Raw genomic sequence first — 22,827 nt, 5'->3', positions numbered from 1 at the left:
AACACGCAAGCATCTATTTCCTTTTCCTTCGAGCGTTCGAGTAGATGTAATTGTAAATAAACAGTTCGAAAGAAAGCTGATGATTTAAACATTAGATCTGTCATCGACAGCACCGCTATTATTAATTCTAGCTACTAATATGTGTATTTTGGATCTTTCCATGAAAAACAGCTTCAAATTCTATCGGATCCTCGATGGATCTTCCTGATGCCATCGTGATTGATGATAAGACTAATACTGATCTATACTGGTTGAATTTGCCAACTTACTCTTCTGTACATAGAGGACAACTTTTATTGCTTTCCTTCTTTTACATTATTATTATTATATATTTGTTTTATCACGATTGAAGTTGTTTATTTGGTTAGAACTTACGCGTCAAATATATAACAGTAACTTCAGTTTAAGAAATTCGGAAGTTTAATTGTGAACGACCGACCGTCCCTAAAGCAAGTGGCAAAGGATTTGTTAGTCGGTACCTGAGACCCAAGTTCGAATTCTAGTTGATTCACATTTCCAGCTAAGTTTATTTCTAAAATGAAATAAAACGAAACAGGTAGCGTGCTACCTATTTCTCTCTAAAAAAAAAAAAGAAAAGAAAAAGGAAGTTTAATTGTGAACGAGTTCAAATTTTATTGAAAATGAAAGCAGCCCCTTTTCATTTGTTTGGTGGAAAAGGGAGAGAGAATCAACTTCTCCAAATCACCATTAAAGGAGAATGTTAAAATGGTTGGCTTTTCTTCNAGTTGTCCACCAGTGGCACTTTGCAGACTTCCCTGACTCTGTAGAGCTTTCCAAACTTGTTATAGCAAGTTTTATAAGGATGCTTCACCAACAACTCGTTATTTTAGAACATAAAGTCATAAACCATATTTACATTCCATAAGCAGAAAATTTAAAAAATTACAGAAAACACAACAAAAGCCATCAACTTACTCTGTCAAATATAAATCCAGGACTAACTGCCTCGGCAAAAGCAGTAAGGCACTTCATCGCATGGGCACGAGTTTTGATGTCAGCAACCCTTTCACTAATACCTGCAAATGAAGCACATTTCAAAGAATGTTCCATGAGAAACTATGCCTAATTATTGTGAATATATATATATATATATATATATATATATATATATATATATATATATAGTAGGAGGGTTTAGGGCACACAACATGACAACAATGACAACAATGTAGGAGGGTTTAGGGCACACAACATGACAACAATGTTGCACCACTAATATTTTGTGTATATATATATATATATATATATATATATATATATATATATATATATATATATATTTGCTATTTAGATTTTTGTTGAGGGATTCAATTTGTTTATAAAATTTAAAATTTCTAGGTGACTGGTATCAGATAATGAGTTAATGTTCAGGAGCTATATTAACAGTCACAGAAGATTGGAAAATTTTTGTAAATTAGCAAAATATTTTACACCTGAAAATGAGAAATGAAAACCAAAAATTGGTTAGGAAAAGAAATGTGGGTCCCACTTAAGTTATTGTGTCTCTGATTCTTTGGGAGGCCCATTCTGGTCTGAGTGTGTAGGCATCACACCTAAGGTATTTTATTTTCACATTTCTTAATAAAGGGTGCAGGTCCTGCAGGTATCTATATGTCATGTAAGAATCGGGGAGTGAGCCAAAAGAGACTCATATGTAGTTGGCCTCCTCACTCACATGATCTCTCCTCCTCAACTTTATAGGATAGAGTAAGCCATGTGAGCACAGAGAGAGAGAGAGAGAGAGAGAGAGAGAGAGAGAGAGAGCAAGAACTTAATCCTAAGAATGGTTACACCAACCAAGAAAGGACAAAGGAAAAGAGGAGAAATGAAAAAGGATTATATGATTAAGATGAGGGGACTGAAGAGGGGCAGAGGGGAAAAAAAAAAAAAGGTTAAAGGGTAGAGGGGAAGGTGTGTATGTATTGTACTGCTGCTGCAAGGTGGGTGAGGAGAGTATGATGATGATAAATATTAAGAGAGAGAGAGAGAGAGGATGGAACAGTTGGTGAGGCAGTGTGGAGGCAAAGGAAAAGAGGATCTGACACACCCATACACCCTTTGCCCTGCTTTGGCCTTTGTACTGTTTAAGAAGAGAAGAGATGCATGGTCTCCTTAATAATGTTGGATTAATGTTGGTTGGGTCATGGGTGGAGTTGGAGCCTTGGTGTTGGTGGCCTAGCTAAAAATATATATTAATTAAAGCCACTGGCATTTGACACCACCATGTTAACAATTCAGCTACCCATGTTAAATCCCAAAATCTTTTTTTTTTTTTTTAAAGGAAAATTAAGAAAAGATGTGGAATTAATTAAGGTTGTTGTCAACTCTGTTTGGCCAAAAAGATAGTGAAAATCATTTGAGATAAAGCTAGTAGCTACATGGATAATATACACTTCCACTGTGCCTTATGAATTGCTGCTATCCTGGAAATAAACTAATGATGGAAATGTTTTCCAACCCATTTTGAAATGAGGATATACAGTTGAAGTCACCATTTATTGTGTTTGGAAATTTTTTTCTATTTTTGAATTTAAGTATTGGTTTAGTGTTTGGTTGGAGCAGAAACTGCAGAGATTACGGATATATGGAATTGTTATCTTCATGAATTGGATAGCCTATGGAGATAGAGTAATGCTACCTGTGCGTCTTTCAACTGTCTATTTTCAAGTAACAATTCTAATTTTTATAAGAGTGTTTAGTTGAAATAAGAAGAGATATTCTTATTTATATCTATAATCTATCACCCTGTCCAAACGATTCTTAAACAATTTTAGTCGAACAACAGTTGCTTTGAAGCTCCAATTGGACCAATTGTTCGGAAATTTATAGCTGCGGTGCATTCAGATGTTGGGAAAATTAATTGGGCTCCATGGCAATTGAATTTTCAGTACTTAGAGAGGTCACATGACCACATGAGGCATGTGCATGGGGAGGCCCCTCCCTGAGTAAAAATGGTTGGAAATTTGTGAAAGTGCACAAAAAATGGGTTTAGCTCACTGAAGTAGTTGTTTCCATTAAGATGCCAATAATTGTGGAACTAGACGAAAAAACTGTTGTTTTTTATTAACTTAAATTATCATATAGCAGTGTTTGTAATATGTATATTTTCTCTCTCTTTCTCTTCAAGTCCAATTCAAGCTATATACATCATGAAAATTGAATAGTAAATAATATTCGCCCTTGTTTATATAGAAGATTGTGAGTTATGCATTTGGCGCAAAATATGGCACATGAAGAGTGGTGGTGTCTTATTGAAGTCTTTATCATCATAGCATCTTAGATAATGTGTGATGAAATATATTTGTTTTTAAGTTGCATGTTTTAAAATATTTAAATCTAAACTATTGTCTCTCTATCTCCAATTTCTCTCATACCCAATGAATGGTTTCATGATGAGGGTGCATTGCATGTGAACTGCTTTGATCTAAATGGCCCTTCCAATTTTCCTAATCTTTTCTCCACATTAATAAAGAGCCATAAAATTTCATGATTCCCTTTTCTTAGGAAGTATGTGAATATTAGAAATTTCCTAAGATAGTTTCCTTCTTTTATTTGAAGCAAAATGATGATGCAGTGGGAGGGGATCTTCATTACCTTCTAAGAAAAGTTATGGTTTGAAAAATAAGAGAGGAATTTTATTTCCCCATTTACTATCTACAGATGTGAGGAGATGTATCCTCTCCATTTTTGCTTGCCCAGTTCCCTAACCAATTAAAAAAAGGTGTATTTGCCATCTAAATTGTTGGAATAGTGGATGTACCAAAAAGTTGTTCCTTTTTGTGCTTAACACTATTAGTTTCTCTCTGTATTTAATATCAAGGATGGTCTCCAATACCCAGAAAAAAATGCTGAGCCATTGACTTTACATGGTTTTGTTTTTAGGGATTAGGAGCGGCTCTTTTGAGGTGACCTCCACCAAATGCTTGGATCCAAATGTATGCAACCCAATCACATTGATTTAATAAATTAGTTGATACTATTATTAGTACATTTTCAAATATTATTTAGTGTATTATTATGATAAGGATGATGATTATTGTTAGTATATTTTGTTATTTACTAGTTAGATATAATGTATCTGCTTTATAAATAAAAAATGACACTCTGATATATAATATCAGATTGTCAAAGGGAAAGAAAAATAACAAAAATAGATCATAGGAAAATTTTCCTCTGTGCTATTCTAAAAACATTTAATTTCATAAATGCTCCTTTAAAAATTGAAATATCATGTGGATCCTTCAAATTTAAGAAAATTTTAAAAATCATCTTGTCATCAAGTGCCCATCCATATTAAACAAGTTAATAGTATTCATATTCCAACTTTACCCCTCTTAAGTATTCAATGGTCAATTACTAATTCTATTTCATAAATTCCCTTATTATATTTCAAAATTAATTAAATATTATTTAGACTAAAAATTTAGTAAAATCAATTAAATATTATTCAATTGAATTAAATAATTTTTTTTATTTGTAATAAATTGTAGTTAAATTAAATTTTATTTTGCTTTATTGTCAAAATGAGAGGATAATTCATTTTAGTTATCAACTTTTTCACTACACCGATTGTAAAGTAATAAAAAACTTTTATTTGATTACTTAATGTAGAGAAAATTTGTCGTTGTGAATACATTATAACTGAGAGCAATATTAGTATAAAATCCAACCTCAAATTAAAAAATTAGTTGTATTATGAAAATACAAACTAAATTTTTATAATCAATGGATTTTGCATGAACCAATAATAGTATTAAATAATAAATTGAAAAGATAAAAATTTTAGGTAATGAAAAAATTTCACAAAGTAAAATAATTATTCCATTGAATTTAATATCTTTGACTAATTTTCAATTGAAACTAACATAAATTTATTTAATAGTTAATTATTAATAGCTAATTAACATATTAATTGAATTTTTTTATTTAACTTATTACAATATTTAAAATCAAATAAACGGAATTTGAATGGATAAAAATTTTTTAAAAAAAGAAATGGGCCACATACATTTATATGCCTCTCACCAGTTTTTTATATTTAGAGGCAAAATAGATAATTTTATTCTTAACCTTTAATATACCATTATATAACTAAGATTAAAATGACCTGAGGGTATTTTTAAAACAAAATANATATATATATATATATATATATATATATATATATATATATATATATATATATATATATGGAGATTTGAATCAATTTAAGCTCAGTCTAAATGAAATAGAATGTTAATGGAATCATGGATGAGCTCATGTGGAACCCATGTCATCATGCTTCGTGCATTAAATGATAATACCAAACTACATCACAATTGTTGTGACCATTGGATCACAAGCATTGCCAAGTTCAGAGCACCGCATATATGTATATATATTTTTTTTCTTCGACCTAAATGATAAATAATCACGCCACGTTTCGCCTGGATAACATTTTAATCTCGTGTTAGGGAATAAAATTCAAAAGGTAACATATCTTTCAAAAAGCATGACGAAGTAATTAACCAAGATGTTACACATGCATGAACTACACTACCTAAATTATTGAAGGAAATTGATGATGGATCGATGCGTAATTTATTCTGCAATTTGCCATGGCCAGCAGTGTATGCGTGTGTTGTTAATTTGGCGTCGAAAATGTTGTTAAAAATTTAGAACTGGTCAATTTGGATTAGAATTAATGAACACCCGACCTAATACACACATGGTTTCCGACCTAATTTGTCACTAAACTGACGTGTAATGGGCCGATATAAGCAAAAGTCTATGTTTATCCGCGTCAAACTTTCTAATACTGTGCTATGATCGATTATAAATTATCCATTATCTCGTCAGATTTTGTTCCAAATTTTGTCTGTATTATCGTGCATAGAAATAATTGCACATTTCATACCACTTGCGTACAAACAATCCTTGGTTTTAACTTTTATATTGCTTCTGATAGGAAAAATATGTTAAGTAAATCAGGATAGAAAAGTAAAGAATATTTTATACGGTTTATAACACAAATAACTAATCAAGTTTGATTCATCTGATTTCTTTCTTTTTTGTTTTTTGGCTTTTTGAAGTAAAACTTAGCTAGCCCTTGTATTAATTAGTGACGTACACAATTTCAAAAGGAGGAAATTTTCTATGTAGAGAAGGTGTTTGGAAGTGGTAAGTTATAAATAGGAGACGCAGTGACCCATCACACTCTAGAGATTTTTAATGAGAGAGCTCCCCCTCATGGGGTCCTAACTCCTAACTCCCCATGAAATGCGTGACCCATTCATTTTTTTTTCCTTCCCCATATACCTATCTCTCTCTCTCTATCTACTCTTCTTTCCTTTTCTAACATAGTCATTATTGAGTGCATAAGAGAGAGAGATACATAATTTTCAAAATGGATTGCTCAATTGAAGTTATTATGGCCAAGAATATTGGCCCCCTTATATACAGAGAGAGAGAGTCCGACTGGTATACTAGTAGCATGGAGACTTCTGTGCTACCAAATAATTTTTAATGATGCAACTTTCAAATCGACGATCGACTCCGTTAGACTTGATTCAATTCGCACTATTAAAAGTATTAGAAAACAAAATTTTATAATTTTTCGACATCATTTACCTATCAAACGAGTAATTTAAAAATGAACAACTGAAAATAAAGATTTTATAAAAAATAATGATAAAAAATTTTAAATTTAAGATCAGATATACTAGATCTGATTTTACTCTAAATAGTAAAGAGAGTTTTCTATAAGAATTTTATCAGATTTGAATTATTTTACACCGTTAAATTTACAAACGCATTACATCAGTCATTAAAATTGTCAATTTTGAGACCTTTTGAACACTAGTCAAATAATGTCGAAAAAGTATAAAATTTAGTTTCTAAATATTTTCAATAGCGTAGATCATATCTAACGGATCCGATCATCGATCAGGAAGCCGCATTATTGAAAACAATTTTGTAATAAATCAGGAAGGAGCATTATATATATATNCTATATATATATATATATATTTATTTATTTATTTATTTAATGCAAATAAACTCTTTCTTATGAAATTGTCAAAGAGATGAGATCCATTTGTACCCATTTGCCTTTTCCTTTGTCCACACTTTATAATGTTGGAGGGGGAGGGGAGTGGGAATCATATGTAGATAGATCCCATTTGTCCTTCCTTTTGCTCTCTCCTATATATGTGCCATATATATGTGTGTGCAATTAGGTCCTCAGATTTTCGAATATATCATGGTTCGTAATCCAAAAGATTTTCGAATATGTGTGCCATATATGTGTGCAAAAAAAAAATCTACATGCTTGGAAACAGTTTATTATTTAGTTTATATAAAAGTTTATGGATGATGTTGCTTGCATAAACTTTGAAAATTTGCATGAGACGTTTCCTACTCAATCCTTTTCTTTTTGAATTTATTCATGTGAATACCTGGTACATCTTTCATCTTTCAAGATGTAAAATCATCTTATCAATTATCATTTAATGATTTGTGTAACAATGAAATCAAATACCGATCATTTTGGTTCATTAATTTGATCCGCAACGATGGCGAAAAAATTAAATTTTCGAATAAGCTTGCGCGGAAGTAATTTTCTGATACTGTTCTAATTAAAATGGAGAATTTTAATTGGGTGAGTGACTCTAATGAATATTTGACTGTGGAAAATTATAGAACTTTATAAAAGATATTTGATATGAACACATATACGCTTCATATGCTCTCAAATGATCGAGAATATGGCAAATGGAACAAGATCATATTTTGACACGTCGGCATGAGGAATATTCCACATCATCAACAACACTAGCTCGTTAATTTGTTTTCTGAATAGCATAAAATAATTACTACTCATAAATTCGAAACGTGAAGAACAATAACACATCGAAAAGACAATATTCTACAAAAAAAAAAAATCCTTGTAACGAAATGGAATCGAGGAATACGAATTTGGCATAATGGTCATTTAATACACTATCGCTAATTAATTAAAAATCCAACCAAAAATATTTGGCAATTCAAATTGTTATCAATGTAGGAGGATTATTCTTTTGTGTGAATAACAATTCAATTTTGATATTGACGTGAAAGTAAAATGTTTTGTCCAAGTTGTTTATATCATTTAGAGGTTAGAGGATAAAAATCTACAAATTTATATTGTTTTCTTTAACTACTTATCTTTGTTTCCTTCGTTTTTGTACCCAATTCATTACGGAGTCAGAAGATAGAGATTGATAACGAAAAAAATGAAAGCTAATTATTTGGTGGACAAAATACAACTGCAATAAAAATACTATATTTAGGGCCCATTGTTTTTTGTTTTTGTTTCTAAGGAGAGAATGGTAGTGCGCCAAAAAAATGTAAAAAATTAGGTTTCTAATTTAAAACATTCGGTATTAACTATCAAACGTTTTATCACTTGTGTTAGAAAGGGTTAATTATTTGGAACCGCTTCATTAATATTTTTTTAAAAAAATGAACTTAACCGAAAACGTAAAATAACTAAATTTTTAATTTTAGAACCTCGCATATTAACGATTAAGTTGTTTATTACTTGCATTAGAGGCGATGGGTATAATTGGGGCCAATTGTTATAAAAAAGAATATTGAGGATCAGAGTAAAGGTTACACACCCTTGTACAAAAGAGAAAAAAGGAAATTATGTAGGTCTAATGCCCTATTTAGAAGTTGCTAAGTATCCTATGAACTGAGCCTTAAACTGTGTGCATGATTCAAATATTTTAGATTTCAAACGTGATCATGCAAGATTCAGATTGTGGCGTGACTGAATGAAATGTATCAAATAAAATTTTAGAGTAATGTCATTGACAAATTTTACAGTATTATTATACTTACTTGCTGGAGATGGAATATTTTAATTAGATAGTTGGTGCTATTTAGGAGGAATATAGCACAATTCAAACAAAGAATGAAAGTTATGGCAATAATAATAATAATAAACCATAAAAATCTACCATATCTTGTAATAAAGGAATTGAGCAAAATATTTGCTAAATTTTTTTATCCAACAACTCTTTAATAAGAGTAGGAAAATACATAACTAAGGTGTTATTATAGAATGAAAGAAAATGGGCCCATTTTTCCTTTTTCTTTTTTGCCGGTGAAATAGTCCTATTTTCTTTTATTGGAATCAGGAAAACTACATCAGAACTAAATCAAATCCACCATTTTTAAGGCAAGTTAATTAATTTCCACAAATTAAATATGCAATAATAATAATAATAATAATAATAATAATAATAATAATTCCTCTCTCCTTCCTTCATTTCTCTCTCCTGAGTAGTGCGTGCGAGAATAGAAGGAGAGAGAGAGAGAGAGCATTTAAGGGACGTCTTTGGACTGTTTCGTTCGTTTCGAGCGCGTCTCTCTCTCTTTTCCCCTCCTCTCTCTCTCTCTCTCTCTCGCTCTCTCTCCTCGACGTCGAAATCTCTGGTGCGTTGTGGAGAAGCGGAGCGGGCCAAGTCGCCACCGCATAAGCTTTGGCTTTTCCCCTTCTCTCTCTCTATCTATCTATCTCTCCCTCCATTTACTCGCCCTCGTCGTCGTCGTCCTCCTCCTCTCCTTCTCTCTCTCTAGGATATTCCGCATTAATGGCGGTTCAAGCCCAGTGTTACCCATCCGAAGCTCTCTTCCTCACCAGGTACGTAACATCGCCTCCTCTCCCTTTTTGCTACTGTATACAAACGCACTCCTCATTTCGCGAGTTGGGTTCGATTAATCACTGCCTCTGTGTGTGTGTGTGTGTGTGTGTGTGTCGGGGTATGTGGGTTCTCGATTCACAGAGGCGAGCGTGAGAAGAACGGCGTCGAACTCCCCCAACCCCCCTCTTCTTTCCTCGACCCATCCCCCACCGTTTTCTTCTCCAACGGAGGTAATTAATCCATGTTGCTAGCGTAACCCACAGAAGAACCCTCTTCCTTGCTTGCGGTTTCATGTATTGAGGTGGGTTTCGCTGTTTTGGGCAGCGCGAGGTCGTAAGAGGGCGAGGGACGACGCCGCCGCCGCCGCCGGGGCCGCGGCTCCGCCTCCTTTTCCGGCGACGGCGACGATGATGAGCCTCGCGCAGCTTCAGAACCAGGCGCCGCCCCCGCCGCTCGTCTCCACCGGGCTCCGCCTAGCCTTCGAGGACCAACAACAACAACAACAACAACAACAACAACAGAAGCAGAAGCAGAGCGCGAAGCAAGCGTCGAATCCGATCCTCTCCACTTCGTCCTCTAACTCTTCTTCCTTGTTCGCCTCCCCCCTCGTCTCTGACGAGGTCGCGGCCCAAATTAAGCAGCACAAGGACGAGATCGAACAGTTCGTTAGCGCCCAGGTAGGTAGCAGCGCATTGGCGATCCTCTCCGCCCCTCTCCTTGTTCTCTGTTTCGTCCTTGAAATGCGAAATGGCCGGTTCTTCTTATTCATATACAGACCGAGCAGCTGCGGCGGGCCGTGGGCGAGAGGTGGCGGAGGCAGCAGCGGGCGCTGCTGGCCACGGCGGAGGCGGCGGCGGCGCGGCGCCTGCGGGAGAAGGAGGCCGAGGCGGAGCGCGCCGCGCGGCAAGGCGCCGAGCTCGAGGACCGGCTCGCGCGTCTCCGGGCCGAGTCGATGGCGTGGCAGGCCAAGGCCCTCGCCGAGCAGGCCGAGGCCGCCGCGCTCCACGCCCAGCTCCAGCGCGCCGCGGCGGCCGCGCCGGCGGAGCTGCCCAGCGGCGGCGACGGGGCGGAGGACGCGGAGTCGGCGCACGTCGACCCGGACCGGGCCGAACCGGAACCGGGCCGGGCCTGCCGGGCCTGCCGGCTCAGGCCGGCCTCCGTGGTGCTCCTCCCCTGCCGCCACCTCTGCCTCTGCCACGCCTGCGACCTCGCCGCCTCCTCCTGCCCCCCTGTGGCTTTGGCCGACCGGGAAGCGTGCAGTCCCTTTTCTTCTACAACTCGTCGCCAAGGCGCCCCGCGGCGCGGCCGCGGCCCGCGCGCGCGCGCCGCCCGCCCGCGCGGCACCACACCCCCATCGGATCCCTCACCTCCTCACTCAATCCCCACCCTCCAAATGAGAAAAATTATATGAAAAAAAATACAAGTAAAAAAGTCTTTTTTTTTTTTTTTTCTTTTTTTGGTGGGGTTGGGGGGGTGGGATGGATAAAGTATTAGCAAGTTACCCATCATCAGTATTTTTTCAGTTTTTCTTTTTTTTTTTTTTTTGAAAAAAATTCAATTAAATATATTAATCGAATTCTTTTATTTTTATTATAATTTTATTTATTATTATTTGTTGCTGTAAATAAATAATATGGGATTATTACTGCTCAGCGGTAAGCGTACGTCGCGGCGAACAAAGATATCTCGTTTATTTTGGCTGGCGAACGAAGATATCTCGTTTTTTTTTTTTTTTTTTTTTTTTGGCTTTACCTGTACTGTAGAGTTGATATTTGAGCCGAGCACGATGCGCGCGCGCGTGGACCGGAGGACGCGTCGGCTTTTTAACCCGCGGTTGCGGTTCTCAATTCCCGAGCGGCCTCGGGGGTTCGGCATGTGCGTGCCTCAGCCTCCTTGCCGCGCGGCGTGCGTTGGGTGGCACGTGCGAGGTCAGAGAGCCCGTATGGACCGTCCCATTGCTGTTGTTGTCCGTTCACATGTGGAGCGGTTTGTAACAGCGTCTGAGAAGTTTACGTGGGCTGGGCAGGTGAAACGGACCGGCCCATGTAAGGCTACTATCAAATATTAATGTGGTTCGGAGGCTGAGCGGGTACGGGTGGATTTTGCTATCCTGTTTGTGTGGGACGGATTTGTGGTGCAACCAAACAAGTTGCAGAAAACATAAATTTGGTGGGGGTAGTTCACAAGGTGAGGACGCTATATTACCGTCCATCTCATGAATAGCATAAATTTTAAGTTGCGTGAACAACGGATGTGGCAGTTTATTGATGGACGCCCGTCCCCACCATTTTTTTTTTTTTTAAAAAAAAAAAAAATTTGCAGGGCAGCAATATATATTGGAGGGCATTTTGGCTGGGCTTTTTTGTTTCACTTCGCGGTCGGTCGCGTGTTCAAGCATGAAGCAAGAATTTCTCGAAACATCTACTTGCTTCCAAACTTTGAAGATGAATATTGTCACGGACTTGTCAACTGCTCTGAACAGTGATGATTTTTTATACTCCGAACCAAGAAATATTCTAGTGCTAGTTAAACCAACACTTCAGTACGGAAATGCGTATCTACAATTCTCACCTAAAATTTCTGGTGGATTCACCAAGAGAGATTGAGGAGTAGGCAAGGGAAACTTTCAAACAACAAGAACTCAAAAGTTAGAAGTTTCCCCTCATTTGTGGGGACAAGTGAATACTTGTGTGTGTCACCTAGTAACCTCCATTTTCCTTTTGGATATGGATTATGCCTGTTGTCAAAGTGGGCCCACAAATTAAAACAATTGACTAGTCAGCTAATTGTGTTAGATTAGACAAGGAGAGGGTGTCTAATCAAAGCTAGAACTCAAAACTACTCCTCGTAGTTGAATTACGCGAAATTTCAAAGGCGCAACCCCCACCTACAATCGTACTCCATTACTCCGTATTGGATATCAGAATTGTTCCATCTCTTTCGATATTTTTTTTAACTTAATAATAAGTGGGAATCGTGGTTATCTTTAGCTCGAAGAAACTATTCATTGTAACAGCGAAATACTCTCTCGTCGCTTCTTTCTACTTAGGTAGCTTTCCCACAAGTAAAGGTTATAATACGCCAATTTCGCATTAATTAGTCGTCATCTACCTAATATCGGAATTCCCGGACCATCCAAAGATCAATCGAATCCAGGAAATTGAAGTGGTGTATTCGAAGTTGCCTTGCCCCGCATGGAACATAAAAGTAGAGAGTAAGAGACAATGACTACATGATGATGTGGTGGTTGGCTCTCCAGGGAACTAGTTTCCATTTCGCTTGGAGTGCGAAATTGCTTGTTTCTTTTTTCTTTTCTTTTTTTTTTGGCTAATATCACCCAAAATATCTTCTTCACAAGAGAACTATTGCACTGCGTGTTGAAAACTATTAATTATACCACCTCAACTGTTAGACTTATTATTTATTTACTGTTATTACTTCTTGTTATAATAGATATTTTCTTATTGTGTTTTACTACGTCATTAGTGACGAGTAATAGACTAATGAATGGTAATAGTAAGATTTCTATTAATTGTCAACTGTGGAAGATGGGCCTATTCTGGGCTTGGCCCATTAAGCATTGTCTCATTAAGGCCCAGATCGACCAAAATAATTATGGGCCTAATCAGATTTGGGCCTTATTGAAGGCCATCACCAGCTTACGAAAAAGAGATTAAAAAAAAAAAGGGAGAAGAAGAAAATAACGAGTCCAACGACGACGAGAAAGAAATCAACGTAGGAGAGATTACCATTCGAGAGAGCGAACTTCGTCTTCCTCCTCGCTTCGCCTCACCTCCTCCGACGACGACGACGATTCTCTGCCCACAAACCCTAGATTTCGGAGCTCGAAGCCTCTTCTTCTTTGGAGAGGCGCGGTGAGAGATGCCTTTGGCGGCGTCGGCGATATACTTCTTGAACCTCCGCGGCGACGTCCTCATCAATCGCCTCTATCGCGACGATGTCGGGTATGATCGATTCTTGTTCTCTCTCCGACCTCCTCTTCATTCCAATCTTTCACCGGATCACAGTTTTAGCAACGCCGAGAGGATGATCTCAGTGTTTGATGCTATCGTTATGCTTGTGTTCTTTAAATTCATGTCGCAAGGTGATAGATCGAAGGTTTAGGGTTTGATGAGCTATCCTCTGTGAAGGTTCTTTATACATCAATATTGGTTACTAAGCGCTTTATGATTACAGGAATTTTGATTTTGTTGGATTACTTTATTGTTATTGCATTTGAACCTTGCTTGAAAGCGCATATCCTAGTTATCGAGAACAGGTGTTTAATTATCATGTGCTAATTGTTGTGTCATTCCTATTTCTAATCACTGGAATAAGTTTGTATTAGTGGATAAGTTGAATGCGTCCCACATGCGGCCACAAGAATATTTTGCTCAAGATCAGCAAAGTTAGGTTCCTACTCCCGGTGTCATGCGTTCGGCTTGGAACAATGCAACTTATCTCGTTTGTCCTCATCGTTAGGACCATAGATCTGTCTTAGAACCATCTACCAACGTCTAACCATAATTTCTTCTTGGACGCTTTTGTCTTTAGGTTTACGCTGTTTTCCCTTCTTAAAAATGAATCTTTCCTCTTAGGTTTTGCTGCTAGCCTCCCTATATGTTCAACTAGGTGTCTCTAGTTCTCGGTTCTTGAACTCTTGTTTTACAAGAGTTGTTTGGCTATTGTATCCTTTTTATCTAAATTTACATTGTAAATATTTTAGGCTTATAATTTTATCGAAATTCATGTACATCTTATGTTGATGATCTTGTGATGTTTCTACTCGTATTCTTACAGTGGAAACATGGTGGATGCTTTTAGAAATCATATAATGCAGACAAAGGATCTCGGCACATGTCCTGTTCGTCAGATTGGAGGTTGCTCATTTCTTTACATGAGAATTAGCAATGTATATATTGTGATCGTTGTTAGTAGCAATGCTAATGTTGCTTGCGCTTTCAAGTTTGTCGTTGAGGTATGTTACTTATGCGATATAATTTATTTCTCTTCTTTACTATATGTTTTAATCAGCCCTAAGATTCCGATTCGAACTACTTAAGGCAAGAAGCTGGTTTTCTTAAGTTACCAGCTGGTTGGAAAGGTTAATCCGTGAACACCTAGGAAGCTATGTTCACCACTTGACTTAATCAAGGGCATAACCTTTCTTCAGCTTGATCATGAAGAATTATACACCCCAACAGCCATTATTTCTCATTGTTTCACCTGATTTGTTATCTGTAGTTAATGATTTTATAAGTGGTTTATGCATTTGACGGTGTGCATATTGACCTATACTTCTCTGTTTTATTTTGTTTCTTGTTGTGTAGTTTGTTATTTCAATAGTGATTTCAAATTTCAATCTTATTGCTGAGATTTACGTTGAACCCTTCTATTTCTGTAATAAGAAGCTATGTTCTATTTCCTTTCCAACTCTCATTTCTGAGACTTCTTTTACATGGCCAGGCTGTCTCTCTGTTTAAGTCTTACTTTGGTGGGGCTTTTGATGAAGATGCCATCAAGAATAACTTTGTTCTAATTTATGAGCTTCTTGATGGTATGCATTCTTTCTTATGAATCTCATGATGTACTGTAATAGTTTGAGTGCTTGATCCTCTTTCTGTTTCTAGTGATGCTCATTGTTGTTGCTTGTTTTCTTTGGACAATTTGTCTTCCTCTTTTTTCATGGTGTTGATCTTGTCAGGCTCCAGATCTAGGACCCAAATTGAGCATATGGAATGCAACAATATTCAACTACCCAATAGGCGAGGAATTGTGGATATTTTATGTTGAGAGATACTATAGAGTCACTGCTTTTCTTTCTAACATTCTTGTGGAGTAACATTAATTTTGAATTAAGTTAATTTAAGTGCATAATACTATGTTTCACCAATTTGCCCGGTTCATTTGTTGTTAATTTTACATACCCGTTGTTGTTTGTCTGTTTTATTTTATTAGTTTTAAAATTCTGAGAAGTAGGTAAAATTTGTACAGTTTTAATCATTCAATATGTGCACTGTCCTAATATGCAGAGATTATTTTGGGTACCTCAAGAGTCTTTTGTGAATTCGCAATTTATGTTATTTAATGTCTGAAGTATTCCTTGCCCCCTTACCCACTTCGCACATTCAAAAAGAAATCTATTTCTTTAGGGTGTATTTGGTGTACTTAATTTAAAACTTCCACTATGTGATACCATTGCTTAATATGCAGAGATCATGGATTTTGGATACCCACAAAATCTTTCACCTGAAATATTGAAGCTCTACATCACTCAACAAGGATTCCGTTCACCATTTTCTTCCAAGGTTAGATATATTGGATGTTTGATTCTGTAATTTTGCACTGGAGATGAGCTTGCATTGTATAACACCACATCCATCCGCAGTTTAACACTTTTACCTTAATTGGCTTAGTTCTGCAGTTAAGGAATATATTAACATGTTTTTACTACCTTTTCTTTCTGCAATTGAAGTCCTCAGACAGGCCTGTACCCAATGCTACTCTACAAGTTACAGGTGCTGTTGGTTGGAGGCGTGAGGGTCTTGTTTACAAGAAAAATGAGGTGCTACTTCTTTAATTAGTCTTCTTTCTATGAATTTTATGAGAAAGTAAGCTTACTCATGGTAATACATCTCAGGTTTTCCTGGATATAGTTGAAAGTGTAAATCTTCTTATGTCCTCTAAAGGTACATAGTCTCTTGATATGTATTCATTCTGATGGGTGGGCATCTATCGATGTTTTTTTTTTCCTTTTTTTTTTTTCTGTTTTTCCTTCTCCGAAGTATGTAATTAGTTTTCTGCAAATTTCTTGACATTTTTACAGGGAGTGTTTTACGTTGTGACGTGACTGGAAAGATTTTGATGAAGTGCTTCCTTTCTGGGATGCCTGATTTGAAACTTGGGTTAAACGATAAACTTGGTCTTGAAAAGGAAGCCCAACTAAAGGCGAGGCCTACAAAAAGGTGCTATACTGCCTTGTTTACGTAGTGGTTAATCTAAATACAAACAAATTAGTTCACATCTCTGATAATCCTTCACTAAGTGCTCAAAATCACTATCTTTGAGGACTAGACTATCATGTTCTGTCATAAGATATATATTAGCCCATAATTTTCTCTTTGCATCATCTTGGCCTTCTAATTCTGGTAATACTCTTCAATAGCATCCAATTACAAGTTTATGACCATGTATCATATCCTCTTCTCTTCCCTCCTTATCATCTGTGATGATTATAACTATGAAAAGTTGTATTTTGGTTATTCTTCGCAGATTCCAGTTCAGTTTCCTGTGCTTTTGCACGCTTTATTTTTCGTTACAAACTATTTATGATATGTTGTATTCAACTTCTGTAACTAATTGGCTGGCTAGTTCTTTTTTTCTTTTCAGTGGAAAGACTATAGAACTTGATGATGTCACTTTTCATCAGTGTGTAAATCTGACGAGGTTCAACTCAGAAAAGACGGTCAGTTTTGTGCCACCCGATGGTGAATTTGAACTGATGAAGTAATTCTGCAGCTCCTTTACAATTTTTTCTCCCCTTTCCTTTTGATTTAACTTTTAATTGCTATAAATTTTTTGTGTAAGCGAGGTTAAACATATTGAAAACATTAGTACTCGTAACTTTCGTTTGCATCTGCTTAGTGCATAATGAAGTCTAGGCCTAGTAATTATCACTCGGTACGGCAGTCAAATAATGCTCAATTTGGAGTGAACCAAGGAAGAATCATGTACAAACATGACATAAATCATTACGAATGTGTGCAAATTCCTGTGTTTGTAGCATTGCCTTTTTGGTGATATTCTATTTGACATATGCTAATTTGACAGGTATGTTCACTTGTTTGAAGGGTGAAAGTTTTCTATCAACATCGCATTCCTATTCCTCAAAAAGTGCTGAAGAATTTGCTTGAAAAATCTTTATTTATATCCAGTTCTTTATTCTATTTAAAGAACCTAGCTGAATGAACATTAAATCATTTCAGACCTTTGTAGGTCACAGGAAAAGAAGCTTTTCATGTTGCGGAACCAGAAGTAGAATTGCTTTATATGAAAGAATCTCTCTCTTTCGTGGTTAAATATTCAAACTCTTATTGTGGTGCTTACAATTAACAAATCAAAGAATAGCAATGACAACCTCAAGAGATCTTTATACCCCAGCTAATTAGGGCAGTTAAATACTTGCCGTATCTCATCTCATTAAGCTTTTGCTCACGAACTTCTTTGTTGGCAGTGTTTAATTTTTTTTGTTGTTTTGATATCTAACTATAAGTTGTATCCTGCATACTAGAATTTAGATTTAGTTATACACAAACCTTTAGCAACTAAATTTTCCATGCATAAAGTTGATTCTCCATATATTCCCATTTTTAGGCACTTTGAATGAAACGGTAGTGCGGTAAAGATAGACACCAAAAGGCCAAGTCTTGAGTATGTCTGAAAGTTATAAAATAATATTACCACTAAGCACCGCTCACTGCTCCTCCAGCAAGTTTCTCTACCATTGGAGCAGAAGCCATCTCAAAACAAAAGAGGCCTTCTGACCTATAATTAGCAGGTTAAACTCATGATATTTTCTGCTTGCACTTTGTGATTTTCCTAATAAGATAGGGAAACAAAATAATGCTCTTTTAGATTTCCTTGTAAGGGCTTGATGGTTGGTAACTGAGGTTTTAAGTTCGAAATCTAGTTGCTTCATACTTCCAACTAAGTTCATTTCTAAAAGAAATGAATGAAGCAGATAGTATGCTACCTTTCTTTCAAAATAATAATAATAATAATAATAATAATAATGGTGCTCTTTTAGATTTCCTCATAAGGGTGAAAAAAATAAGGTCTTATTAGATTTCGCAGAGTCTTGCATTTTGTTTCTTTTCTTTTTTGCATTGTTTCAGATTAGTATGATCAATGCAAAGTTGATTGTTGGCATGTAGTATCAGCAACTATATAGACCTATCAACATGAAAGAAAACTTCGTCTCTCTTTCTAAGTTATATGATTTTCTAGGTATCGTATCTCTGAGGGTGTAAATCTTCCATTTCGGGTGTTGCCAACGATCAAGGAACTGGGCAGAACACGCATGGAAGTCAATGTTAAGGTTGGTTACCAACATATTTGAGGGTGCAAACTTATATGTCTGCATGCGGATGCTAAAGAATGTTTTCTTCAGGTGAAGAGTGTCTTTGGGGCTAAAATGTTTGCGCTTGGCGTAGTCATCAAAGTTCCGGTTCCTAAGCAAACAGCTAAGACAAGTTTTCAAGTTACATCTGGTAAAGCCAGATATAATGCGCCAAATGATTCCATCGTCTGGAAGTAAGTTCTTTTGTTTTTGGTCTAACTGAATTAGTTCAGTGATTACTTTTTTCTTCTTTTATTCATATTCAATGGCAAGATGTGCCATTTTTCATGCTTACTGGAAATCTGTTCTTGTTTCATCTTAGCAGATTATTAAACAAGGTACTATTAGAAGATATGTTTATACTGTTTGCTTAACTTGGTAATGTTGGGTGTTTTGAAATTCGAAAAATGTAACGGGCTTTGGACTTTGCAGGATAAGAAAATTTCCAGGACAAACTGAAGCAACCATGAGTGCAGAGGTTGAGTTGATTACCACAATGGGTGAGAAGAAGCCTTTGACCCGGCCACCAATTCAAATGGAATTTCAGGTTCTACCTGTTTGAAATCATTAGCAGTACTATATTCATTTATAAATATGGTCTTCTTGAATAATGTGCTTCTTTCCTGCTGGTTCTTTTCAACTAATGCTTCCATTAACAAAGGTGTCCATATACTTAATATTTGTAGGTGCCGATGTTCACTGCATCAGGTTTACGTGTCAGATTTCTGAAGGTATGTTGTTAAACTATTGTAGTGGGGTTATCCCACAGTTAATGGGCCTGAATTTCTTATTAATTATCTCTAAACGTTACTCAGGTATGGGAGAAGAGTGGATATAACACAGTTGAATGGGTTCGCTACATTACGAAAGCTGGATCATATGAGATCAGATGTTAAGGGTAAGTAGATTATTCTTGTACATTTTTACCAGAATAAGGGGGCTGGCTTTTCTTAATAGATGTTTAAACTTTTCTTAATAGATGTTTAAACTTTTCTTAATAAAGATGTTCTTTTGCCCTTTGTGTGTGTTATAGTGAAACTTTTGTGTGTGTTATAGTGAAACTTTTGTATATAAATGCTATAATAAGTCCCGTTGCCTGTCTGCTACAGTATATCTTGTTCTGTTTATGAGATGTTTAGAAATACTCTTATATGGTATATTTCTGAATCTTAGGATAATTTGTAATTTGCTGGTGGAACTTTTTCCCTTTTTTTTTTTTTTAAACATAGAGCTACTAAAAGTGTGAGATTCTTTTCAACTTGCCTTCTGCTAACTGTACCTGCGCATGTTATGAAAGCAAATGCACCTTGAAATTTTGGGCATCAATAGCAGATGTAGGTGATGTCGAGCATGTAGTGTGCATAATTTGTTCATGAAGAACATATAATATATACACGATCGACAATGAACGGATAAACATGAATTGAAAATATAAGCAACAATATAAAAGATTCCTATGGACTGGTGAGGGCTCCTAAGAATGTAGTAGGTTTATTTTTTATTTTTATTTTTTTGGTTGATTATACGATATCTTAATAAGGAAACACCTCTATCAACTAGAGGAGTTCAATTTGACCATGTTACCTGCATGACTGGTAGACTCATCCTTGCTAGTCAATTTTCATTATATCAAAGAAAGGGTGCTGCTACTGTCCCCTAGTTTGTGTGTATTTGTATGCTCTCATTTTCATGGATTTTGCAGATACTATCAGACAGTGAATAAAGACAATGGACTTGAATTAGGAGGCTTATCCAACACGGCAATATTTCGGAGATGAGCCCATGGTAATCACTCTTAGGATTTTATTTTATTTTATTATTTTTTTGGATGAGAAAGAGGTATGTTTGTAGCTAGTTCGAAACTCTTTCAGAGAAAACCTCTGAAGGATCAAAACGGAGACACTTCTTAACAGCTCCATCAGGGTGATTATTGTAGTATAAAAATAAACTTACACTCTGTTGTCTGGTTACAAAACTCTTTTTTAGGTATTTTCTGGGATAAAAATTTTTCAATTTAAATATTTATTTTAAATTGAAATAGTTATCGGTGGTATGAGTCTATTGTTTCGATTTGTTTCTAGTTTGTTATTTATAAAAATGATTCCGAAACACATTTAAATAGCACACAGCAATTAGAGTGCTAATTCAATCCAGTTTGAAACAGTATTTCTCTCTATTTCTCTTAACCAATTATGTTTGATTTAATTGTTATATTATATAAAGCAGGGCATTTGATTATATTATTTTCTCTCATTTTTATACGTTTACTTAGGTTATCACACTTGTCCACAGTATCACGGCTTCCATTACTCACCACTCGGGGAAAGTGGGAAACAACAACCTATGCATTATCAGTGTATTGCTTTCACAGAGATATACTACTATTTCAAGCAACATTACTAATTTCCGCTCTATGTTTGTTTGTTTCCTTGGATGAACCATCCGGGAAAATTAAAATGCTCACTGTGATCAATAATATATTTAACTCAAGAGAAATTAGACATGCACAATTACATATGGTACTAATTTAGATATACTTTTAAACTATATGGTATTAAAGTGAGAAAGTGCGAAATCACATGATACTAATTTGATATACTCTAAATCATAGCGTACTAAAGTGAAAAAATTCGAAACCACAGAGGGAGTATTTGAAGTTTTTTCATAAATAAAATATAGTAGAACGCTATAATTATAAACCAGCTATAACAATCAACACCATCTCCGGTGAGAAAGAGAGTAAAATTAATAAACCAGAAAGGAGGCGTTCATGGCAATGCATGGATTTGTACTCATGCTGGGGGGATATTCCACATGCATGGGTGTCTCTCTCTGTTAAACCTAACTGGTAGTCATTAATTAGAGCTGTATCATCCATTGCCTATCCCTCAAAATTATATTTTTCTAAACGATCTCTAATATAAAATTCAAACGCCCTTTTCACTGGGAGTAGTTAATTATTCTCTAGGACCCAAGCTAATGGAAATTTCTCTCGCTTTTGATGTGTGTGGCATTAAACTATTTAGAGGTTAAGTGGAAGAGTCCTCTAATTCAGGCTTTGCGTGCAGTTGGTTGCGTTAATTTTGAGTTGAACAAAGTTTTATGAAGGGGACTTCATGTGAAAGTGAAACTAAATGTTGGGGGACCCACACAAAAAAATTGTGACTTTTAGTTAATTAGAAGAAAAAAATCTCTCTCTCTATTTATATATAAAACTGAATTAGAATGCTTCAAATAGCACAAATTATTGTTTCTTATGGGCTTTTGGCCCTTGACTGAAGGGTTGTCGGGTTAAAAATGATAACGGTCTCCTAAAATTAAGTGATATTGGTGAAATAGTATGATCCAAAGTGTATAAATATATAGTACGGTCGATTTAATGGTGAAAAAGTTGTCAGCATTAAGGGTTTGGTGCTATTAGAAATATTTGTCGGAATATATATATATATATATATATATATATATATATATATATATATATATATATATATATATATATATATATATATAGAGGCGCGCGCGCATATCTATATATAATAGAACTAGACTAGAATCTTATTAATAACACAAGTTATTAGTTTTATTATATTTTCAGTCCTTGAATGCAGGAATGTGCAGTTAGAATGATAATAATTTTTTAGAATTGATTAGATTATTAGTAGAATAGTATGATCTAAAAAGTAAAAATGATCAAATGGTAGATTTAATGGTAGAAAACATAGTAACATCAAGTATTTCGTGCTATTGATAGCATTATAGCCGGACTCAATAAAATATGTTTCTTAATATTTCGGTCCAACCGACCATATCTAGTATAGTTGGTAAAAAATTTGATTGTTGGTATTCAAAATTTCAGATTTGAAACTTAATTATTTTATATTTTCTTACTAAATTCATTTAAAAAAAATGAATGCGATGAATAACATAATACCTTTCTCTAAAAAAAAAAAAAAATCATTCCAACTAAGAACACCTTTATCAGAGGCGGAAATCGAGTCAATTTTTTCCATTAGAATGTCA

The 22,827-nt window shown here is 35.7% G+C and overlaps 2 protein-coding genes across 3 annotated transcripts; both read left to right on the top strand.

Moving 5' to 3' along the window:
• LOC109707868 (BOI-related E3 ubiquitin-protein ligase 1-like) lies at positions 9,310-11,100 on the top strand. Its single transcript, XM_020229395.1, has 4 exons — positions 9,310-9,688; positions 9,831-9,919; positions 10,014-10,366; positions 10,465-11,100. The coding sequence occupies exons 1-4, from the start codon at positions 9,639-9,641 to the stop codon at positions 11,098-11,100; spliced, it is 1,128 nt and encodes a 375-aa protein (XP_020084984.1). The 5' UTR covers positions 9,310-9,638.
• LOC109707303 (AP-2 complex subunit mu-like) lies at positions 13,382-21,272 on the top strand. Of its 2 annotated transcripts, XR_002215461.1 has the most exons (15): positions 13,382-13,654; positions 14,490-14,667; positions 15,156-15,246; positions 15,903-15,997; positions 16,165-16,254; positions 16,330-16,378; positions 16,516-16,654; positions 17,079-17,195; positions 18,696-18,786; positions 18,859-19,001; positions 19,240-19,354; positions 19,494-19,538; positions 19,623-19,705; positions 20,510-20,592; positions 21,080-21,272. XR_002215461.1 is itself a non-coding variant. In XM_020228472.1 (14 exons), exons 1-13 carry the CDS (start codon positions 13,572-13,574, stop codon positions 19,701-19,703), a joined length of 1,317 nt encoding a protein of 438 aa, XP_020084061.1. In that variant the 5' UTR covers positions 13,382-13,571; the 3' UTR covers positions 19,704-19,705; positions 20,510-20,826. The 2 variants fall into 2 exon arrangements, 1 of the variants encoding a protein (XP_020084061.1); XM_020228472.1 differs by lacking the exon at positions 21,080-21,272 and having other exon boundaries at positions 20,510-20,826.

This window comes from Ananas comosus, linkage group 3, assembly GCF_001540865.1.
Source record: "Ananas comosus cultivar F153 linkage group 3, ASM154086v1, whole genome shotgun sequence".
Lineage (NCBI taxonomy): Eukaryota > Viridiplantae > Streptophyta > Magnoliopsida > Poales > Bromeliaceae > Ananas > Ananas comosus.
This window is presented reverse-complemented; position numbering and strand designations above follow the sequence as displayed.